Source organism: Panthera pardus, unplaced genomic scaffold (assembly GCF_024362965.1).
Source record: "Panthera pardus isolate Hobbes unplaced genomic scaffold, ASM2436296v1 HiC_scaffold_22, whole genome shotgun sequence".
In the NCBI taxonomy this organism is placed as follows: Eukaryota; Metazoa; Chordata; class Mammalia; order Carnivora; family Felidae; genus Panthera; species Panthera pardus.
Window position 1 is genome coordinate 59,244,082 of NW_026526788.1, and position 19,140 is coordinate 59,263,221.

General features: G+C 38.0%; 1 protein-coding gene across 6 annotated transcripts in view; it reads left to right on the forward strand.

Annotated features, from left to right (window-relative positions):
* Positions 1–19,140, forward strand: part of BTRC (beta-transducin repeat containing E3 ubiquitin protein ligase) — a 183,115-nt gene that overhangs the window by 45,863 nt on the left and 118,112 nt on the right. For 4 of the 6 annotated variants that reach the window (XM_019459202.2, XM_019459199.2, XM_019459198.2 and 1 more), the window contains exon 2: positions 17,770–17,877. The exons of the other annotated variants lie outside the window; for them this stretch is intronic. In XM_019459202.2, the coding sequence (XP_019314747.1) occupies positions 17,770–17,877 (108 nt within the window). The remainder of the gene's footprint in view (positions 1–17,769; positions 17,878–19,140) is intronic. 6 annotated transcript variants of the gene reach the window in all.

Consider the following 19,140-nt stretch of genomic DNA (forward strand, 5'->3'; position numbering starts at 1 on the left):
TTGGCTTATTAGGTATCTTTGTTTTGTTCTTGTGGTCACTCTAGAGATGACAATATGCATTTTATTTATTTATTTATTTTTAAGTTTACTTATTTATTTTGAGAGAGAGAGAGAGGGCATGAGCAGGGGAGGGGCAGAGAGAGAGAGAGAGAGAGAGAGAGAGAGAGAGAGAATCTCAAGCAGGCTCAGCATTGTCAGCATGGAGCCCAACCATGGGGCTCAAATCATGAACTGTGACATGATAACCTGAGCCAAAATCAAGAGTCGGACACTCAACCAGTTGAGCCACCCAGGCGTCCCTACAATATGAATTTTAAAATACAGTTGACCCTTGAACAACACGGGGGCTATGGGAGCTGACACCCCTCCCCACAGTTGAAAATCCTTATATAACTTTTGACACAACTTAACTGCTAATAACCTACTATTGACTGGTAGCCTTATCAATGACATAAAGAGTTGATTAACATGTATTTTGTATATGATATGTACTATATACTGTATTCTTACAATAAAGTAAGCTAGAGAAAAGATTTTATTAAAATCATAAGAGTAAACACATTTATAGTACTGTACTATATTTGTCCAAAAAAGTCTGCATATACGTTGATCCTCACAGTTCAAATCTACGTTCAGGGTGATTCATTGAGGTGAAATTCATATGACATAAAATTAAATTGCTTAAAAATTTTTTTTTGATGTTTATTTTTGAGAGAGACAGAGAAACAGAGCACAAGTCGGGGAGGGGCAGAGAGAGAGATACACACACAGAATTCGAAGCAGGCTCTCTCTCACAGAACTGTGAGATCATGACCTGAGCTGAAGCCGGACACTCAACCAACTGAGCCACCCAGGTGCCCCTAAAATTAACCACTTTAAAGTGAACAGTTTAGTGTCATTTAGTACATTCACAATGTTGTGCAACCACCATCTCTATCTAGTTCCAAAACTCCTGGTAAAATTTCTTTTTTTTTTTTTTCTTTTTGGAGACGGAGAAAGAGTATGTTTGTGCCCACGCAGATGGGGGAGTGGTGGCGAGAGAGAGGGAGAGAGAGAGAGAGAGAGAGAGAGAGAGAAAAACTCTTAAGCAGGAGCCAAGGGTGGAACTATGTGGGGCTCTATCTCACAGTGGGGGCTTGATCTCACAACTGTGCCATGATGACCTGACCTTCTTTCACTTAGAATAATAGTTTTGATGGTTATCCGTGTTGTAGCATGTATCCGTACTTCATTCATTTTTAGGGCTGAATAATATTCCATGGTTTAGAATATACCACAATTTGTTTATCTCTTCATTTGTTGGTAAACATTTAGGCTGTTTCTACCTTTTGGTTGTTGCGAATAAGGTTGCTAAGAACATGTTTTCATATATTTGTTTGAGTACCTGTTTTCAATTCTTGTGGGAATACACTCAGTAGTGGAATTGCCAGAAACGGTCACATGGTAATTCTTTAACTTTCTGAGGAACTGCCAAGCTGTTTTCTGTAGTGGCTGACCTTTTTTATATTCCCACTAGCAACGAAAGTTCCAGTTTCTCTACATCCTCACTTGTTATTTTCTGTGTGTGTGTGTGGTTTTGCATTTTTGTTTTTTGTTTTGTTTTGTGTTTCCATTATTGTAGCTTCAAAAGCTTTTGAGACTGAATAAGACTTTGATGATAAAACCCCTTCCAGTCCAGCTGCATCTCCTGGCATGTGTCTTATCTGAAGTTTCTGGATGGCTCTGGTTTTTTTTGTTTTTTAATTGCCATCTTAGTGGGAATGAAGGGCACCTCCTGTGGTTTTGGTTTTCATTTCCCTAATGACTAATGATGTTGAGCGCCCTTTTTATGTGCTTGTTGTCCATTTATGTATCTTTGGAGAAATATGTGTTTAAGTCCTTTGTCCATTTTTGTTGTTTTTTTTTTTTTATTTTATTTTTTTTTTTTAACATTTATCTATTTTTGAGACAGAGAGAGACAGAGCATGAACGGGGGAGGGGCAGAGAGAGAGGGAGACACAGAATCTGAAGCAGGCTCCAGGCTCTGAGCCATCAGCCCAGAGCCCGACGCGGGGCTCAACCTCACGGACCGTGAGATCGTGACCTGAGTTGAAGTCGGGACGCTTAACCGACTGAGCCACCCAGGCGCCCCTCCTTTGTCCATTTTTGAATCGGGTTGTCTTTTTGTTGTTGAGTTGTAGAAGTTCTTTATATATTCTGAATACTAGACCCTTATCAAATATGTGATTTGCCAAACTATATGTACTTTTAACTTACTACAAACTCCCTTGAAATAATATTTCACTTCTCATATATTTCCTTTTCTCCTATTATTCTTGTGGTGTTATTTTCATATATTTTGTTTCCAATTATGAATATCATAATTCATTATTGTTAAATTGATATTTATTTTTAAATTGTTTATTGTTTTTAAAGTAAATTTTTAAAATGAGAAGGATTTTAAAAATATTTACTCACATATTTAATATTTCTGGCACTTTTCATATTTATTTTTAAATTGAAGTATGAGTAACATACAGTGTTATATTAGTTTCAGGTGCACAGTATAAGGATTCAAAATTCTGGGGCGCCTGGGTGGCGCAGTCGGTTAAGCCTCCGACTTCAGCCAGGTCACGATCTCGCGGTCCGTGAGTTCGAGCCCCGCGTCGGGCTCTGGGCTGATGGCTCAGAGCCTGGAGCCTGTTTCCGATTCTGTGTCTCCCTCTCTCTCTGCCCCTCCCCCTTTCATGCTCTGTCTCTCTCTGTCCCAAAAATAAAAATAAAAAACATTGACAAAATTCTATACATTTCTCAGTACTCATCAAGATAAGTGTACTCTTACTTCCCTTTATCTGTTTCACCCATTCTCCTGCCCATCTCCTCTCTGGCAGCCACCAGTTTGTTCTCTGTGTTTAAGAGTCTGCTTTTTTGTTTGTCTCCGTTTTTCTTTGTTGATTTGTTTTGTGTCTTTAATTCCACATATGAGTGAAATCATATGGTATTTGTCTCCGACTTGTTTTACTTAACATTATACTGTCTAGGTTCATCCATGTTGTTGCAAATGGAAAGATTTCGTTTTTTTAATGGCTGAATAATATTGTATTGTGTGTGTATATCTATATCCATATATGTTCATTTTATATATATACCACATCTTCTTTATCCATTCATCTATTGATGGACACTTGGGTTGTTTCTGTACCTTGGCTATTGTAAATAATGCTGCAGTAAACATAGGGGTGCATATATCATTTTAAATTAGTGTTTTTATTTTCTTTGGGTAAATAACCCAGTAGTAGAATTACTGGGTCATATGGTAATTCTATTTTTAACTTTTTGAGGAAACTTCATACTGTTTTCCACAGTCATTTGCACCAACAGTACATGAGGGTTCCTTTTCCTCCACATCCTGGCTGATATATCCAGTATCATTTTCTAAATATATTTGGGAAACGTATTTTCCAAATATATTTTATGCTGCCCCTCTCCAAATGCCCCCAATTTTCTTTGTGGGACACCAATTATACATATTTGGGACTACTTTATTATTTCCCACAGGTCATTGAGGTGTTCAATTTTTTCCAGTTTTTTTTCTCTTAGTGCTTTATTTTGCATATTGCTATTTCTTCAAATTCACTAATCTTTTCTTCTACAGCTCTTAATACTATCTCCTGAAATTAACATTTCAGACATTGTATTTTTTTTTCCCTGGGAGTTCTATTTCATTCATTTTTTAAAAAATCCTACAGTTCCTTTCACTATGTTCATGTTATAATAGCTATTCAATATTTTGGTCTGCTGATTTCACCCTATCATTTTTGGATCTGCTTCCATTGACTGGTATTCTTCCTGATTATGGGTCACATTTTATTGCTGCTTGTTTCATCTAGTAATTTTAGATTTAGATTGTGAATGTTACATTATTCAATATTTGTATTTTATTGTCTTTGTAAAAGAAGGTTGAATTTATTTCAGCCAGCAGTTAAGTTTCCTGTGGATCAGCTTGATACTGTTGTGGCTTGATTTTAAATTTTATTAGGGTAGACTTAGTGTAACCTTTATACTAGTGTAGTTTATCCCTATAAGTGAAGTGTGAGCTTTCTGGGTCTCCTGCTGAAAGTCCCAAGTGTTCAGCTAGGCTTCTGCAATCTGGATGGTCAAAACAGAAAAGTTCCCTAGCCCTGTGTGGGTTCTGGGAGTTATTGAGCTTCCAGCTCCCTCATAGTTCTTTGCTTGGCCTTGTAGAGTTTCACCTCATGTAAATAGGATTTTGTGTTCAGGAGCAGACTTAATGTTCAGATATCTGAAGCTTATTTGTGCATATAATTCATTCTCCAGTATTCTGCCTCATCAATTCTAGTCTCTTTGGCTTCCCCAAATTCTGTTCTGTATTTCCTCAATAAGTTGTCCCATTTTGCTCTGCTTGGATTCCTCCTTTCTTGTGCCATTGACTGAAAAATGCTTTGAGGTGTAAGAGTAGGACGATGATGAGGGTCATTACAATCTGTCACTGCCTGTTGTCCAAGTTGTCTTCAAATATATTTTTCACATATTTTGTCCAATTTTCTTGTCCATGATGGGGGGCTATTTTTGATATTAGCTACTCTCTTATGGTGGAAGCTAAAGTCTAATGTGCTTTTACTGAGAGTTCATATTTTTTTTTTTTTTTTTTATTTTTGGGACAGAGAGAGACAGAGCATGAACAGGGGAGGGGCAGAGAGAGAGGGAGACACAGAATCGGAAACAGGCTCCAGGCTCCGAGCCATCAGCCAAGAGCCTGACGCGGGGCTCGAACTCACGGACCGCGAGATCGTGACCTGGCTGAAGTCGGACGCTTAACCGACTGCGCCACCCAGGCGCCCCCTGAGAGTTCATATTTTATTTAATGTACTGGAAGACCTCACTTTACATGGTTCTGATATACACAAATTTCAATTTACTAAAGTTCAGTTAAATAATACCGTTTCCCCAAAATATGGCTGAAATTTTAGTTATCAGTGTATTAACTGTAATTTTTATAAAGTACAAGCTTTCTGGTCTGCAGTTCACTGTGGGTAAGGCAGATACTCATCACAATCACACTTGTTCCAAAGTCTGTTGTGAATTAGTCACTGCACATCTGTTATTGAGTTTATGCATAGACAACATGAAATACAGTTGTATTGTCTCCTCTTCCAGTGTTAATTCCACGAGATATTTTACAAAAATGGATAATGAAAGAGGCAGTTTGCCAATTTTTTTTTATGTTTATTTTTGAGAGAGAGACACAGACAGAGGGTGAGTGGGGGAGGGGCAGAGAGAGAGGGAGACAGAATCTGAAGGAGGCTTCAGGCTCCAGCTGTCAGCACAGAGCCCGATGTGGGGCGGCTCGAACCCATGAATCCCAAGATCATGACCTGAGCTGAAGTCAGATACTTAACCGGCTGAGCTACCCAGGTACCCCACCAGTCTAAAGAATCCTTTTTTTTTTTTTTTTAATGTTTTATTTATTTTTGAGGGAGCGCAAGTAGGGGAAGGACAGAGAGAGGGACAGAAGATCCGAAGCGGGCTCTGTGCTGACAGCAGCAAGCCGATATGGGGCTTGAACTCATGAACCATGAGATCATGACCTGGGCTGAAGTCAGACACTCAACCAACGGAGCCACCCAGGTGCCCCAAGAATTCTTAAATTCAGCTTTTGTGTTTGTAATATTAACTTCTGTGGTATATATGTTCTGTTATAGATTTGAGTTTTCTGATGGAATGCTTCATTTTTTTCATCTTGAATATCTTAAACGTGGTTATTCTATTTTTTTTTTTAATGTTTATATTTGTGTGTGTGTGTGTGTGTGTGTGTGTGTGTGTGTGTGTGAGAGAGAGAGAGAGAGAGAGAGAGAGAGAGAACATGAGTGGAGGAGGGGCAGAGAGAGAGGGAGACACAGAATCTGAAGCAGGCTCCAGGCTCTGAGCTGTGAGCACAGAGCCCAAGGCAGGGCTCAAACTCATGGACTGTGAGATCATGACCTGAGCTGAAGTCGGATACTTAACTGACTGACCCACCTAGGCACTCCCTAAACGTGGTTATTTTAAAGTTTATTTTTATTTGTTTTGAGAGAGAGAGAATTCTAAGCAGGCTCTGCCCTGTCAGTGCAGAGCCCAATGTAGGGCTCGAACCCACAAATTGCGAGATTATGACCTGAGCCAAAATCAAGTCAGGCACTTAATCGACTGAGTCACCTACGTGCCTCAAACATGTTTTTTGTTTTTTTTTTTAAATTTTTTAACGTTTATTCATTTTCAGACATGGAGAGAGACAGAGCATGAGCAGGGGAGGGGCAGAGAGAAAGAGGGAGACACAGAATCAGAAGCAGGCTCCAGGCTCTGAGCTGTCAGCACAGAGCCCGATGCGGAGCTCGAACCCACGGACCGTGAGATCATGACCTGAGCTGAAGTCAGAAGGTTAACCAACTGAGCCACCCAGGCGCCCCTCAAACATGGTTATTTTAAAGCCTGTGTTTAGGAGTTCCAATACTTACTACTTTTGGGGGCTTTCAAAAATTGTATTAAAATGTACATAATCATCTTACTCATTTTTAAGTTCAGTAGTTTTACATTCACGTTGTTGGCCAGCCTATCTCCAGAACTTTTTCATCTTGCAAAATTATAGGCCAGTTAAACAACAATTCCCCATTCTCCTCTTCCTTCGCAACCACTATTCTTTCTCAGTTTGATTACTCTTGGTACCTCATATGAGTTGGAATCATACAGTATTTTCCTTTTTCTGACTGGCTTTTTTCATTTAGCATAATGTTTTTAAGGTTCGTCCATATTGTAGCACATGTCAGAATTTCGTTCCTTTTTAAGGTTGAATAGTATTCCATTGTATGTATATGCCACATTTTATTTATCCATTTATCTACTGGTAGATACTTGGGTTATTTCTACCTTTTGGCTATTTGGGTCTGTTTTTATTGTTTATTTTTCTGGGTTTTTTTGGGGGGGGGCAAATTTAATCCCTTTTCTTTGAATTCTTAGTCATTTTTAATTGAATGGTAAACATGAAATGGTGGAGACTTTAGATGATAGCTTCCTTCATAGGGTTTAATATTCTTTTCATGGACATATCCCTTTGGTTTGATTGATTTCTGGTGTCTTTCCATGGTGTCAGCTGAAAGTCTAACTTTTTTTCCCCAGGGTACCTTGTCCTTGATTGGTTCTGTATTCCAGTTTTTGGTGCCTTAGCACCATGAGATTGCTAAATAAATTTTAAATTTGGTTTTTCAAATCTGACTCTACATGCAAAACATAGGACCAAATGTCAGCAAATGTCTGGAGGGAAATTGCATAGAATGTCAGATTCACCGCAATACATCTCCCTCCTGCCTAGAATTTTGGCCCCTAAAGTCTTAGCTGCATTAGTTGTTCTCTGATGCCTTCAAATAGCTTTCTGTATTTTATTCAGATTTTATAGTTCTCTTTTTGTACATAAAATTTAGTTTCATAGCAATTAATACACCATAGCTGAAGCAAAATCTTAATATAATTTTCATTAATTAAAATTTCATATTATTTTAAAAACATTCTCAAGTTTACAGAAAAGTTGCAAGTAAAATACAAGTAACATTTTCCTATAAATCATTTGAGACTAAGGTACAGACATGATTTCTCATCACTCCTGAATTCTTTGATACGTATTTCCTACAAACAAGAGCATTCTCTTACATGACCTATTAATGACTATCAAAAATAAGGACTGCCAACTAATTTACAGACCGTATTCAAGTTTTTCTAGCAATCCTATGTCCTTTATAGCAAAAGGATCTAGGTCAGAATCACATGTTGCATTATGTTGTCATACTTTTTATGTCTCTTTCAATCTGGGATGGTTCTTCAATCTTTCCTTGACTTTCATGACATTGACTTTTTTGAGGATTATAAGCCAGTTATTTTGTAGATTGTTTTTTAGTTTGGGATTTCCTGACGTTTTCTTATGATTGGGTAGAGGCTGTGTATCTTTGGCAGAATATCACAGAAGTGATGCTGTGTTGTTCTTATTGTATCCTCTCAGATGACACATGATTTTAATTTGTTTCATTATTGGTGATATTAATGTTGATCACTTGATTAAGAGGTCAACCAGGTTTTTCCACTTTAAAGTTATTGTTTTATATGGGGAGACATTTGAGACTATTCAATTATCATGCTTCTCATGAAACTTTCAGTTTATTCTGTTATTAATAGAGTCATATATTTTTATTTTACTCGATGGCTTATTGTATTAGGTATCTTTTGCCGCATACCAAATTACCACAAATTTAGTGGCTAATAATAACATGCAACACACATTTATTATCTTGCAGTTCCTTTGGGTCAGGAGCCTGGCCATGGCTGACCCAAATCCTTTGCTTCAACATCTCTCATAAGGCTGTAATCAAGGGGTAGGCCAGGGCTGAGGTCTCATTTGAAAGCGTGATTGAGGAGAGATCCACTTGCAGGCTTACATGTTTTTTGTTGTTGTCGTTGTTATTTGTTTGTTTGTTGCAGAATTCCTTTCTTTAAGGGCTATTGGACTGAGAGCCTCAATTCCTAGCTGGCTGTTGGTAGGAGGCCATGCTCAGTTCTTTGCCATGTGGACTACTTGCTTCATTAATACATCCAGGCCAAGAAGGCAGTAGTGTCTGTTAGTAAGATGGAAGTTACTGTTTTATGTAACTTAGAAGGTATTAGGCTGTCCCATACTTAGGAGCATCGATAGGATTACACAAGGGTTGTGAATGCCAAGAAGTAGGGATCATTGGGGAGTATGTTACATTTTGCCTACCACAGTTATAATCCATTATTATCATTATTTTGATATCTGATTTGTCTCAAATTTATCCTGTGAGAGCATTTCATATTGGCCCCATGTCATTTTGCCATGTCTCCGTTATCCTTTGAGTACCATGAGAAAATGTTCTTTGCTCATCTTAAACTTTTTCCTGCCCGAGTCCTGGATTCAGCCATTGTCCTAAGCAGCTTGGAGAGTGGTATTTAGGATCGTTAAATGTATTCATTGCTATTAGGGGGTTACAGTTAGTGAGCCTTCTCAAATGATAGAACGGGGGTGTGTTTTTGTGTACAGGTATCTCCTGCTTCATATCATTTTGCTTTTATAAAAGACCTACATTAGTACCTGTTTTCACTAACCAAAAGAAATCTGAAGGAGATTCTCACTTTTATGAAAAAAGGAGACAAGTAAAAGTAGCATTCGGTATTTGTTTTGCTGTCAGTTGTGGTAGAGGGAGCGTACTATTCCCTGGAGCAGTAAGAGCGGCACTGTCATGCTCCTTCTCCAAGAATTATACTCAGCATCTCAGCATCAAGCCTCCATAGCTTTATGAACATCTTTGCTTTATCTCCTTTTTTTTTTTTTAATTTTTTTTTTTAACGTTTATTTATTTTTGAGACAGAGAGAGATAGAGCATGAATGGGGTGGGTCAGAGAGAGGGAGACACAGAATCTGAAACAGGCTCCAGGCTCTGAGCTGTCAGCACAGAGCCCGACGCGGGGCTTGAACCCACGAACCGCGAGATCGTGACCTGAGCTGAAGTCGGACGCTTAGCCGACTGAGCCACCCAGGCGCCCCTGCTTTATCTCCTTTTATTTTGTGTGTCCATTAGCAAGATGTGCTGTGAGGTATCAGAAGATCCTAGGAGAGGTTATTTTTTTTGGGTCTGGGAACACTAAAAATGTTTCCATATAAATTCATGGTAATTCTTTCCTTGCTTTATGCCATTTTGGCTTACGAAACGTTTCATAGGAACACTCTACTTTTGGATAGCAGTGGAAACCTGTATCTGTAATGTGTATGTATGTACACATACATATACATCATTTACCTAGAAATTTCTCCATGTACTGTAAGGTTTGAGCTCACAATATCTTTAATTGTAGTTGAGCAACATAGCATTCATTCAGTTTTTCTTTTCTGTATTTTGTAACTTTGATTATGAGAAATCTTGCTCCTATCCTCAGTATTTGATCTACCCCCTTATTTGATCAATCCTCCTATATAACTCATCTCCCGTTGCTAGTAAAAGGCTCTTCATCCCCCACCTCATATTCTGTGTGGATGTTTTCCTTACTCTTTAGGTTTCTGATTATTTGCATTGGGCTCCTCTCCCATTGGGTCTGAAACACTGTTTTGGGCCACTGCCCCTCCACCCTGCTTATCCCACTGGGTCTGAAACTCAGTGTTGGGCCAATATCCCTCCACTCTCAATGAATGTCTTCTGTTCACTTTGGGAACCCTTGCTGCCCTGCCTTCCTGCACTGCCCTGCCCTGCTCCATCACATCCCTCATCATCCTGCTCCTGCCATTCTGGTCCCCCATGTGGAAGCCTTTCTCAGTCCACTAGGGTGTGGTACCCCCTGCCAGGCCACCGTCTTGTGCATATTTTTTCCCTCACCCAGCTTGAGCTCTGACACTGTGGCAGGCCTCTAACCCCTCAGAGACACCTTTCTCATACTACTTGGACTCCAAAAGCCTGTATCGGGTCACTACAGCTACCACTTCTACCACTCAGCGGGATGCCCGCTTAGCCTGTTCTTACTTAATGGCTGTTGAATTTTTCAAGTAGGAAAGGAGACAAGGAAAGAGGAATAAAATTTTATTTAAAAAACCTCAATAGTATTTTTACAGCAAATGCTTTTAACCTAGTGCTTATGTAGAACTCAGTGATTCCCACATCTATGTAATCCTTACACGTTTATATCCAAGCTTTCATGCTAAATTTTTACATACTAGAGGTGTATTATCATGTCAAATTAATGATTTCTGAGCTTATCTAGCTCACTTTCCTCCTGCCTTGTCCAACGGTGCTACCACCATCCTTCTAGTCCTTCAAATTTGAAATCTTACAGTCATTTCTGACTGTACTCCTTCTTTCCTTATAGTCGGTCATTAAGTCCTGTTGATTCTTCTTTTGATGTACATTTATCTTCTCCATGGCCATTACTTTGATGATTACAACAGCCTCCTGGGTGGGATTCCTTTTTAAGTGCCATTTTTATGTGGGACTATCCTAGGTACTAAAATACCTAGTTTTGAATCCCATTTTTACTGCTTGCTAGGTACCCATCAACTTTTGTTAATTTATTTAACCCCTCTGGATGTTATTTACCTTGCTAGATTGTTTTACAGGTAAGTAAGATAATGAATTGTGAAAGAGCTTTATCTAACACCAGTCTAGTAAGATCTTCCAGTCTAGTAAGATTGGTGTTAGTAAAGTAACCATTGTTATTTTATCAGTGTTTTCACTATTCCATAAGTAAAAAATGTTTCTTTCTCTGTGGTATGTAGCTGTCCATGATCTCTCACCATAAGCTCACATTTATTGAGTATCTACTATGACCAGATACTGGAGATTAAAAATATATATATATATATGACTCATCTCTCTGAGGACTACAGGCTGATAGAGGAGCAAATATATAATTAAATTACATATAATAATAACAAGTGCTACAATAAAATTAAAGCCTGTGTCTGAAGTTTTCTAAATTTTAATTAAACTTATACAGCAGCTGTTGTCTAACACAATTTAATACATTCTTCTGTTTTTCCTTGCAGTTACTGTTTGTGTTGGTTAATTTATCTCCCTAAGATAGAGTGTAAACTACTTGAGAACAGGTCGTTGTTGTGGTGAATCTTTGGGTTTGGGTAGACAAACACATTAGGGTCTTATTTCTGTCATTGCCATGTAGTTACTGTAACTCTTCTGAACTCGAGTTTACTCTCGAGTTAAAGTGAAATATTAATAACCCTTTGACGTGGATTGTAGTCATTAAATGGTATAATGTATTTAAAGGGTCTAGCACAATTTATGCCTGATAAATTTTGGTTCTTCTCTTGTACTCCGTATGTATCCATTCTGGTAAAGAACAGTAAGTATTTGATTGACGGATTAATTTATTGATTCTATGGTCTGCGGTTCGCAATGGCTTCCCAGAACATTTTGAAATGCAAGTGACATTCATGGAATTCTGTTCTTAGTAATGATGCCAATTTATATGTTTTTTCTTTTGTACTCTTATTTTAATTTTAATTTTATCACAACCTTGTGCAATAAGGCTAGGCAGATACGACTATTCTATGTGACATGTAGAGTTTCATTTTTAAAGTGAGTGAACTCAATTGGGATTCTTAAGAGGCAATCATTGAATTTGTATAGGTAGATTCTGAATCTATTACATGGCCTATGGAATACTGTAGTTCTCTTGGCCTGACTTTTTAGTTGATATAGTAGTGAAAAGGGAATTCTTCTATTCCATGGCTTAAGGATACACAAACTCTCAATGCAGCAATCTTTTTATTGTTGATTATTATAGCTTCTATTACTCCTAGAAGTTGACCAACAGGGACCTGAGTTTAGGAGATTTTGTCATTCAGCTTTCATATAGTAAATGCTGAGGCCAGCCCTTTGCCTGCAGGGCTCTCTATCAGTGAAGAGGAACTGTGACTTTTCTCTAGGCAGCCAAGTAGGGGGAGGAGTCAAGGTTTTCAGTTTTTCTGTGAAAATGAATTTGTACTGTTGAACCTGAAGGGCACTCGGTAGTATATTCTTCTTGAAGCACTGGAGGCCCTTTGTTGCAACATTTCAATCTCTTTCTGATTCTTCCAAGTAGTAGAAAACATGTTCAAGGATTTTTTAAAATGCTGTGTCTGCTTTTCAAAAGCTGGTAAACTTACTCAGTTGGGTAACAGAATTCAGTTGTAATTATTATGGCCTTCAACTTTCTTTGATTTTGCAGAGTAGAGTTAGTTGGAATGAGGTTAAATGGAGAAAGCTGAAGAGACAAACATGTGCTGTGTAGGGCTGGATTTGTACAGGATGAAGGCACACGTATGATCTAAACTGTTGTATCTTTTGAGATTGCATAGGAGTAACATTTAAGGAGTAGGTCATTCACAAGCTCTTTAACAGTTAATAGAAATTAAATATTTAAATGTGAGGATGTAGTTGCTAGATTGCAGTTCTAAATTATTAGAACCTGCTTTTTTTTTAAGTTTATTTTGAGAGAGACAGAGCACAAGTGGGGAAGGGGCAGAGAGCAAAGGAGAGAGAATCCCAAGCAGGCTCTGAGCAGCCAGTCCACAGAGCCCGATGTGGAGCTCTCACTCATGAAACCCTGAGATCATGACCTGAGCCAAAATCAAGAGTCCGATGCCTCATTGACTGAGCCACCCAGATGTCTCTAGAACCTGCCTTTTTTTTTTTTTTTAATGTTTACTTTTGAGAGAGAGAGAGAGAGAGCGCGCACACGTGGGTGCGCGAGCGCAGGAGACACAGGATCTGAAGCAGGCTCCAGGCTCTGAGCTGTCAGCACAGAGCCCGACACGGGGCTCGAACTCAGGAACAGTGAGATCATGACCTGAGCCTAAGTCAGACAGTTAACCAATTGAGCTACCCAGGTGCCCCACGAATCTGCTTTTTTTAATTAAAAATTTTTTTTAATGTAGAGAGAAAACCTTAGAAATTTAAATATTTTGCAGCCTAAACTTCAAGTAGAAAACTATTTGTTTTGTCTTCGGGGTTTTAAAGGTAAGCTTTAAAGGGGATTATATATTAAACATTGAAGGACAAAAGAAGTCTTAGATCTTTGTCAGAAATTAACCAATCAGGATAGCCCTGAATTATATAGAATACATAAGAATAGTAACCAAAGTGACACTCCTTTCCACCTGTTACTTACTTACTTCCACCTGTTACCCAAATTTCTTTTGATTTCCCCCTTCATTTAGAAAATACTCCTAAATGTGAAGATAGAAGGGAAAGAGGTAGAGTAGAAGTTACAGCCTATTCCATTAATTTTGTGATTAAATTTTTTTCTTCAATGTTTTTAAGTGGCATTTACCAGTATGGGTAAGATTAATTGTTATAATACAAACCAATTTTCAAATTGGTTTTTAAATTGAGCTATAATGTATAAAATCTTATGATAATGCTCAGATCTGACTATATGCAAGTGCAGTTTTCATACCCATACCAATTGTCTTGTAATAATGGAAAATGCATCCTCTGCGTGGTGTTTGCAAGTTAATGCTGTTTTAGAAATCATCCCAGTATATCTAGTGGCTTTTCTGAGTGTCTTTGTTTCATTATTGATTATAATTTTATTTTGAAATTTTAGTTTAAAAGGATGGGGTAAGTCCTTTCAAATTCTTAGTTAGGAGTTTCGATGGAGGATAGGGATGAATGAATAAGGAAGAGTGTTAGAATGAGTAATAGTAAGGAAGTTATAATAATTAATCAAGGACATACTGCAAAAATAACCCAGGATCTAATATAAAATGAAGGAGACAAAACATTACAAAAAGAGTGCCTTAAAAACTTACCAGGGAGTGTTCACAAATACAAACAAATATGCATAGTTAATAAAAAGGAAGTGATCATGCAGATGGCTTCAGTGTGGCATAAAGCGCATGAGCCGTATACCTCTTACGAAGGGAAGTAAAGCTGTCTTCCAGTGCTTACTGCTTTTTCGTTCTACCATTTCCTTTTTCCTCTACTGTATTTTCATTCTCTCTTTTTTATTCTCCCTTACTCTACCAGTTTTCTGAAATTCAGTCCCTTCTCCAGGATGAGACTTTCTTTTCTACCTGGCATACATAGAACTTTAACCAATTGCTTTATAATGTACAGTGTCTCTCATTAACCATGAGAGAAACTCTCAACTCTCAAAAACAAGTTTTTGGATTTTTGTGGTTTTGTTTTTTACATTAAAGATTTTAAACATAGAATAAGTTTGACAGAATGTCACTAGAATGGATTTTTGTCTCTTGTTCATTGTTCTATCCCTGGTCTCTAGAACAGTACAAAGAAAATGCTCAATGAATATTTGTTGAATAAATGACTAAAAAATTAGACTTATAAGGTTTTTTTAAAAATTTATTTTTTTAAGTAATCTCTATGCCCAACATGGGGCTTGAACTCACAACCCTGAGATCAAGAGTTGCATGATCTTCCAACTAAGCCAGGTACCCCTAGACTTAGACATTTTTTTTAACTTTTTTTTTTTTAATGTTTATTTCTTTATTTTGAGAGAGAGAGAACATGAGCAGGGGAGGGACAGAGAGAGAGAGGGAGAGAAGAAATCCCAAGCAGGGCTCCACACTCAGCATCGAGCCTGACGTGGTGCTCAATCCCATGACCTTGAGATCATGACCTAAGCTGAAATCAAGATTTGGATTCTTAACCAACTGAGCCACCCAGACACCTCTGACTTAGAATTTTTTAAAAAAAATGTTTATTTTTGACAGAGTGAGTGAGCAGCGGAGGGGCAGAGAGAGAAGGAGAGAGAGAATCTGAAGCAGGCGCTGCACTGTCAGTGCAGAGCCCCATGCGGGACTTGAATTCACGAACTGTGAGATCATGACCTAAGTTGAAATCAAGAGTTGGACACTCAACCAGTGACTGAGCCACCCAGGTGCCCCTAGACTTAGAAATTTTTTAACATCATTTATTGAAAAAAATACTTTAGCGAAGAACTTTATAACCTCTGTGGTAGAGCAGTAATATGAAAACAGCGATTCTCAGGGAGAAAGAAACTTTTTTTGTCCTGCTCCCCCTTAATCTCTTCTCCCTATTGCCTTCTGACAATATGAGAATCTCTGCTACTGAGGCCTACTGAATGAGACTGAAATTAGTATAAATAGTTCTAAGGAGAGCTGAAGTAAATGGGAGGTGTACATTGGTAGGGTGAAAGGGAGAAGGAAATTACAGGTTCAAAGGATGGGAGTAAGATGGATATTTGAACAAAATATCAAGTTAGTTATTAGCTAGAGTGCCAGGGCCAATTGGAAGGACAGAGAAAGTGTTAATGTAGGCAGTAGGGAAAGATCAGATCAACAGAGTGCTTGGGTTTCATACAGTAGATAGAGGGAGCCATTATGAATTATTGGCGAGAGTGACATGATAGTAAGCTGAACACAATTATTCTACTTAGTTGCTCTTCATAAAATGGATGGATTATAGCTTGTGGTGAAGGAACATTGGGAACAGTGAACAAAGTCAGGAGATTGTTGTAGTAGTTGAAAGCAGCGTAGCTATTTTGGTTGGTGTGTCATCCAGTGATGCCTTTAGCAGATACCCTTCTTTGAAGTCTCATGTCTCCGCATTATGACCTAGGGATGGATGGAGGGAGGCAGGGCACTTAAAAAGCAATAGGCCAGTTTTCCCGTACCTACTTCTCTGCTTTCTAAATTCATGATCATGAATAAATACTTCAATTTTTCCTGGGTATCAGTCACCTTAATTGTAAAATGAGGAAATAATGACCTGAAAGCAGGATCTAGACCAGATCATTTTTTGGAGTCGTTTGCATTGCACACTTCTTATATCAATTATAGGGAGTGTGAGCAATAAATACCATGTTTTGTTTCCTGATATTAATTTCTACAACTAGGGTATTTTAAGAATAAAAAAGTCCTGGGCACCTGGGTGGCTGAGTTGGTTGGGCATCTGACTTCAGCTCAGGTCATGATCTTGCTGTTCATGAGTTCGAGCCCCACATCAGGCTCTGTGCTGCTAGCTCAGAGCCTGGAGCCTGCTTTGGATTCTGTGTCTCCCTGTCTCTCTGTCCCTCCCCTGCTCATGCTCTGTCTCCTCTCTCTCTCTCTTTTTGAAAATAAATAAACATTAAAAAAAAAGAATAAAAAAGTCCCATGATACTAAATATTTCAAAAGTTATAATTTCAAGTTTAATATTATGTGTATTGACTGCTATATTTTAAAATATGTATTCCTGTTTTTATATATGATCAGGTGTTTAGTTTTTTTAGTACTATTAGATTGTAATAGCACCCAAGTTGATGGACCAAACCACCGGTGGGGATACATTTAGAGAAACTTGAAGCATGTAAAAATTCTTTTAAAAGATATATTATTTTATAAGATTATAGGAGCAGTAACACTGATAGTGTTTAATTAATGTTACTAGAAATCATTTCTACTCTTTTTTGCTACTGAATACACTGTGTATATTTATACTCACACATATCTTTCTGTTTAGGAGGTTTTAATACCAGTAACTTTTTTGGGTTCTTTCTCTTTTTCTCTTTCTTTCTCTTTTTCCATCCTTGTCTCTCTTCCTTTGTTGTTTTCCCTTCTGTTTGAGTTGCCCCCCCTCCCCGCCCCCCAATCCATCTGGAAAGATGAAGAGGCAGCTGCTATGGTAACTATGCATTTCGGTTAATGAATAGCAGACTAACAAGATACATAAAACATATGCAAACTGTGCAGAGTTGGTCGCTGTCAAAGCTGTGGGGGTATGATACTTTCTCTTTTCCTCCTCCCCACCTTCTAAAAAACACCAACTTTTCTCTTGTATTTTGTTTTCTAATTTACCATTCCTAATAATGAAATGCTACCATGAAGGGTTCCTTTTGCTGTTTAGTCTGTGCAGTATCTCACCCTGTGGTGAATTCATGGGAGATGAGTTGAGGTGTAGAGAGAAAAAGAATTGATTATTGGATTAAGAAGTAGATTTCCTTTGGACTCCTACGTAAAAGAACAGAGAAAAAAATTTCACTAGATATTTGTTTCTTTGATCTGTAACCTCCTTTCTTTCCCCTTGCCTTTTGGCCACTAGTGCCCCTTTTGAGGTTCTCTCTGGGGTTAGAACTTGTAAGTAGTATGTTTCTTGAATATGTTTCTATCATAAAGGCCAGCTGCGACTGGAGTATTACATTCAGCCAAGCTTTGAAAATTCCTGTAATCTGTGCCATCCTGTCTCATACTGTCCCATCTCATAGTTGTCCTCTCTCTGCAGTGCTCTATGCCCAGGTCTCTGTGGCTGGGCTGCTCCAGCCTGGCGGACAGCATGCCTTCGCTGCGATGCCTGTATAACCCAGGGACTGGCGCACTCACAGCTTTCCAGGTACTTTCTCTGTCTCTGTGGGTTATTTGCGGGCATTAGTGTGTATGTCTGATTCATTAGCGTGTCCTCGTTCTTTCTTGTGCTCTACTTATGTTCACTTTCTCTCCTTCATATTGCCTGTATTTCACATCACTCAGTACTCTTTTAATTATTATTTTTTAATGTAGACCCAGACCATTCCACTCTTAAGACAATTTTATTATCGTGATTGGTTTGCCAGAATTGACATAGCACAACTTGACTGTTTTCATATCTAGTGGAAGTATGATAGTGAATTTTAAAGTAATTTCAACAAATAGTGTTTATTATGTAATGTTTGTTCTGGACCTACAAAAAGCCAATTAATGTAATTGATTAATTAATTACAGCCAGTTGCCTGAACACGTTGTGTTTTTCTTATGATTACTAAAAATAAAAAGTGCTCTGTTCAGAGTGTCTCCTGGTTGCTATACAGCTATATATATATTTTGGGGTAAGATCTGTGTTTATTTATTTCTTGACTAACAAGTCTGGTTTCAAGGTGAAAAGGCCTTTTAAAGACCTTTGAGTATAATATTTAGCTTGAAACAGTCCAGCTTGTCTTGCATGAACGGACAGATTCTAGTTCCCTTCAGCCTTTCTTAGAGAATATCAGGACAGTTCTAGGATGTGAAAGAAATCTATAGAGAGAATGAAAAATTTGTAGAGAAAAATGTAAGAAAGCACTTGATGCTCGTAGCTTACAAATCTGGGTACTGTATATTTTCTTGGTAGAAATGTTATCTATCCACCTCAGGTATTTGCAGTTTGTGTTTAGCATTTGATAGCAATACACAACAAGTTAGCTTTTGGTTTGTTTTTAACCTTTGTAGCTCATATTCTATTTAGAAGAATTTCAAAGGCAAGTTATAAGTAAGCATCAGAATGCGTAGACTATCGTCTTAGTTAGAAGAGACAAAGTTAAGTGTTCCACATTTTGGATTGTGCTGACAATTGCTAGTCTTTAATGATACAATTTTAGTGGTGATAATGCTAGATATTTGTATTTGTTCTTTGCAAAATAGAATATTAAACTTCCTTTGCTTGTCTTAGGAGATACAATATAGGAAAGTGCATAGGCCTTAAAATTAGTTAGATCAGGGCTTACATACTGTCTTTGTCACTAGTATGGTCTTGAGCAAGCCATTTCACTCTAATCCTTGTGTTCCTCATCTGTAAACAGAGACTGCAGTAAAGGCATGCAGTAAACGGTTGCTGTTTTTATCATCTTCATTATTATTAACA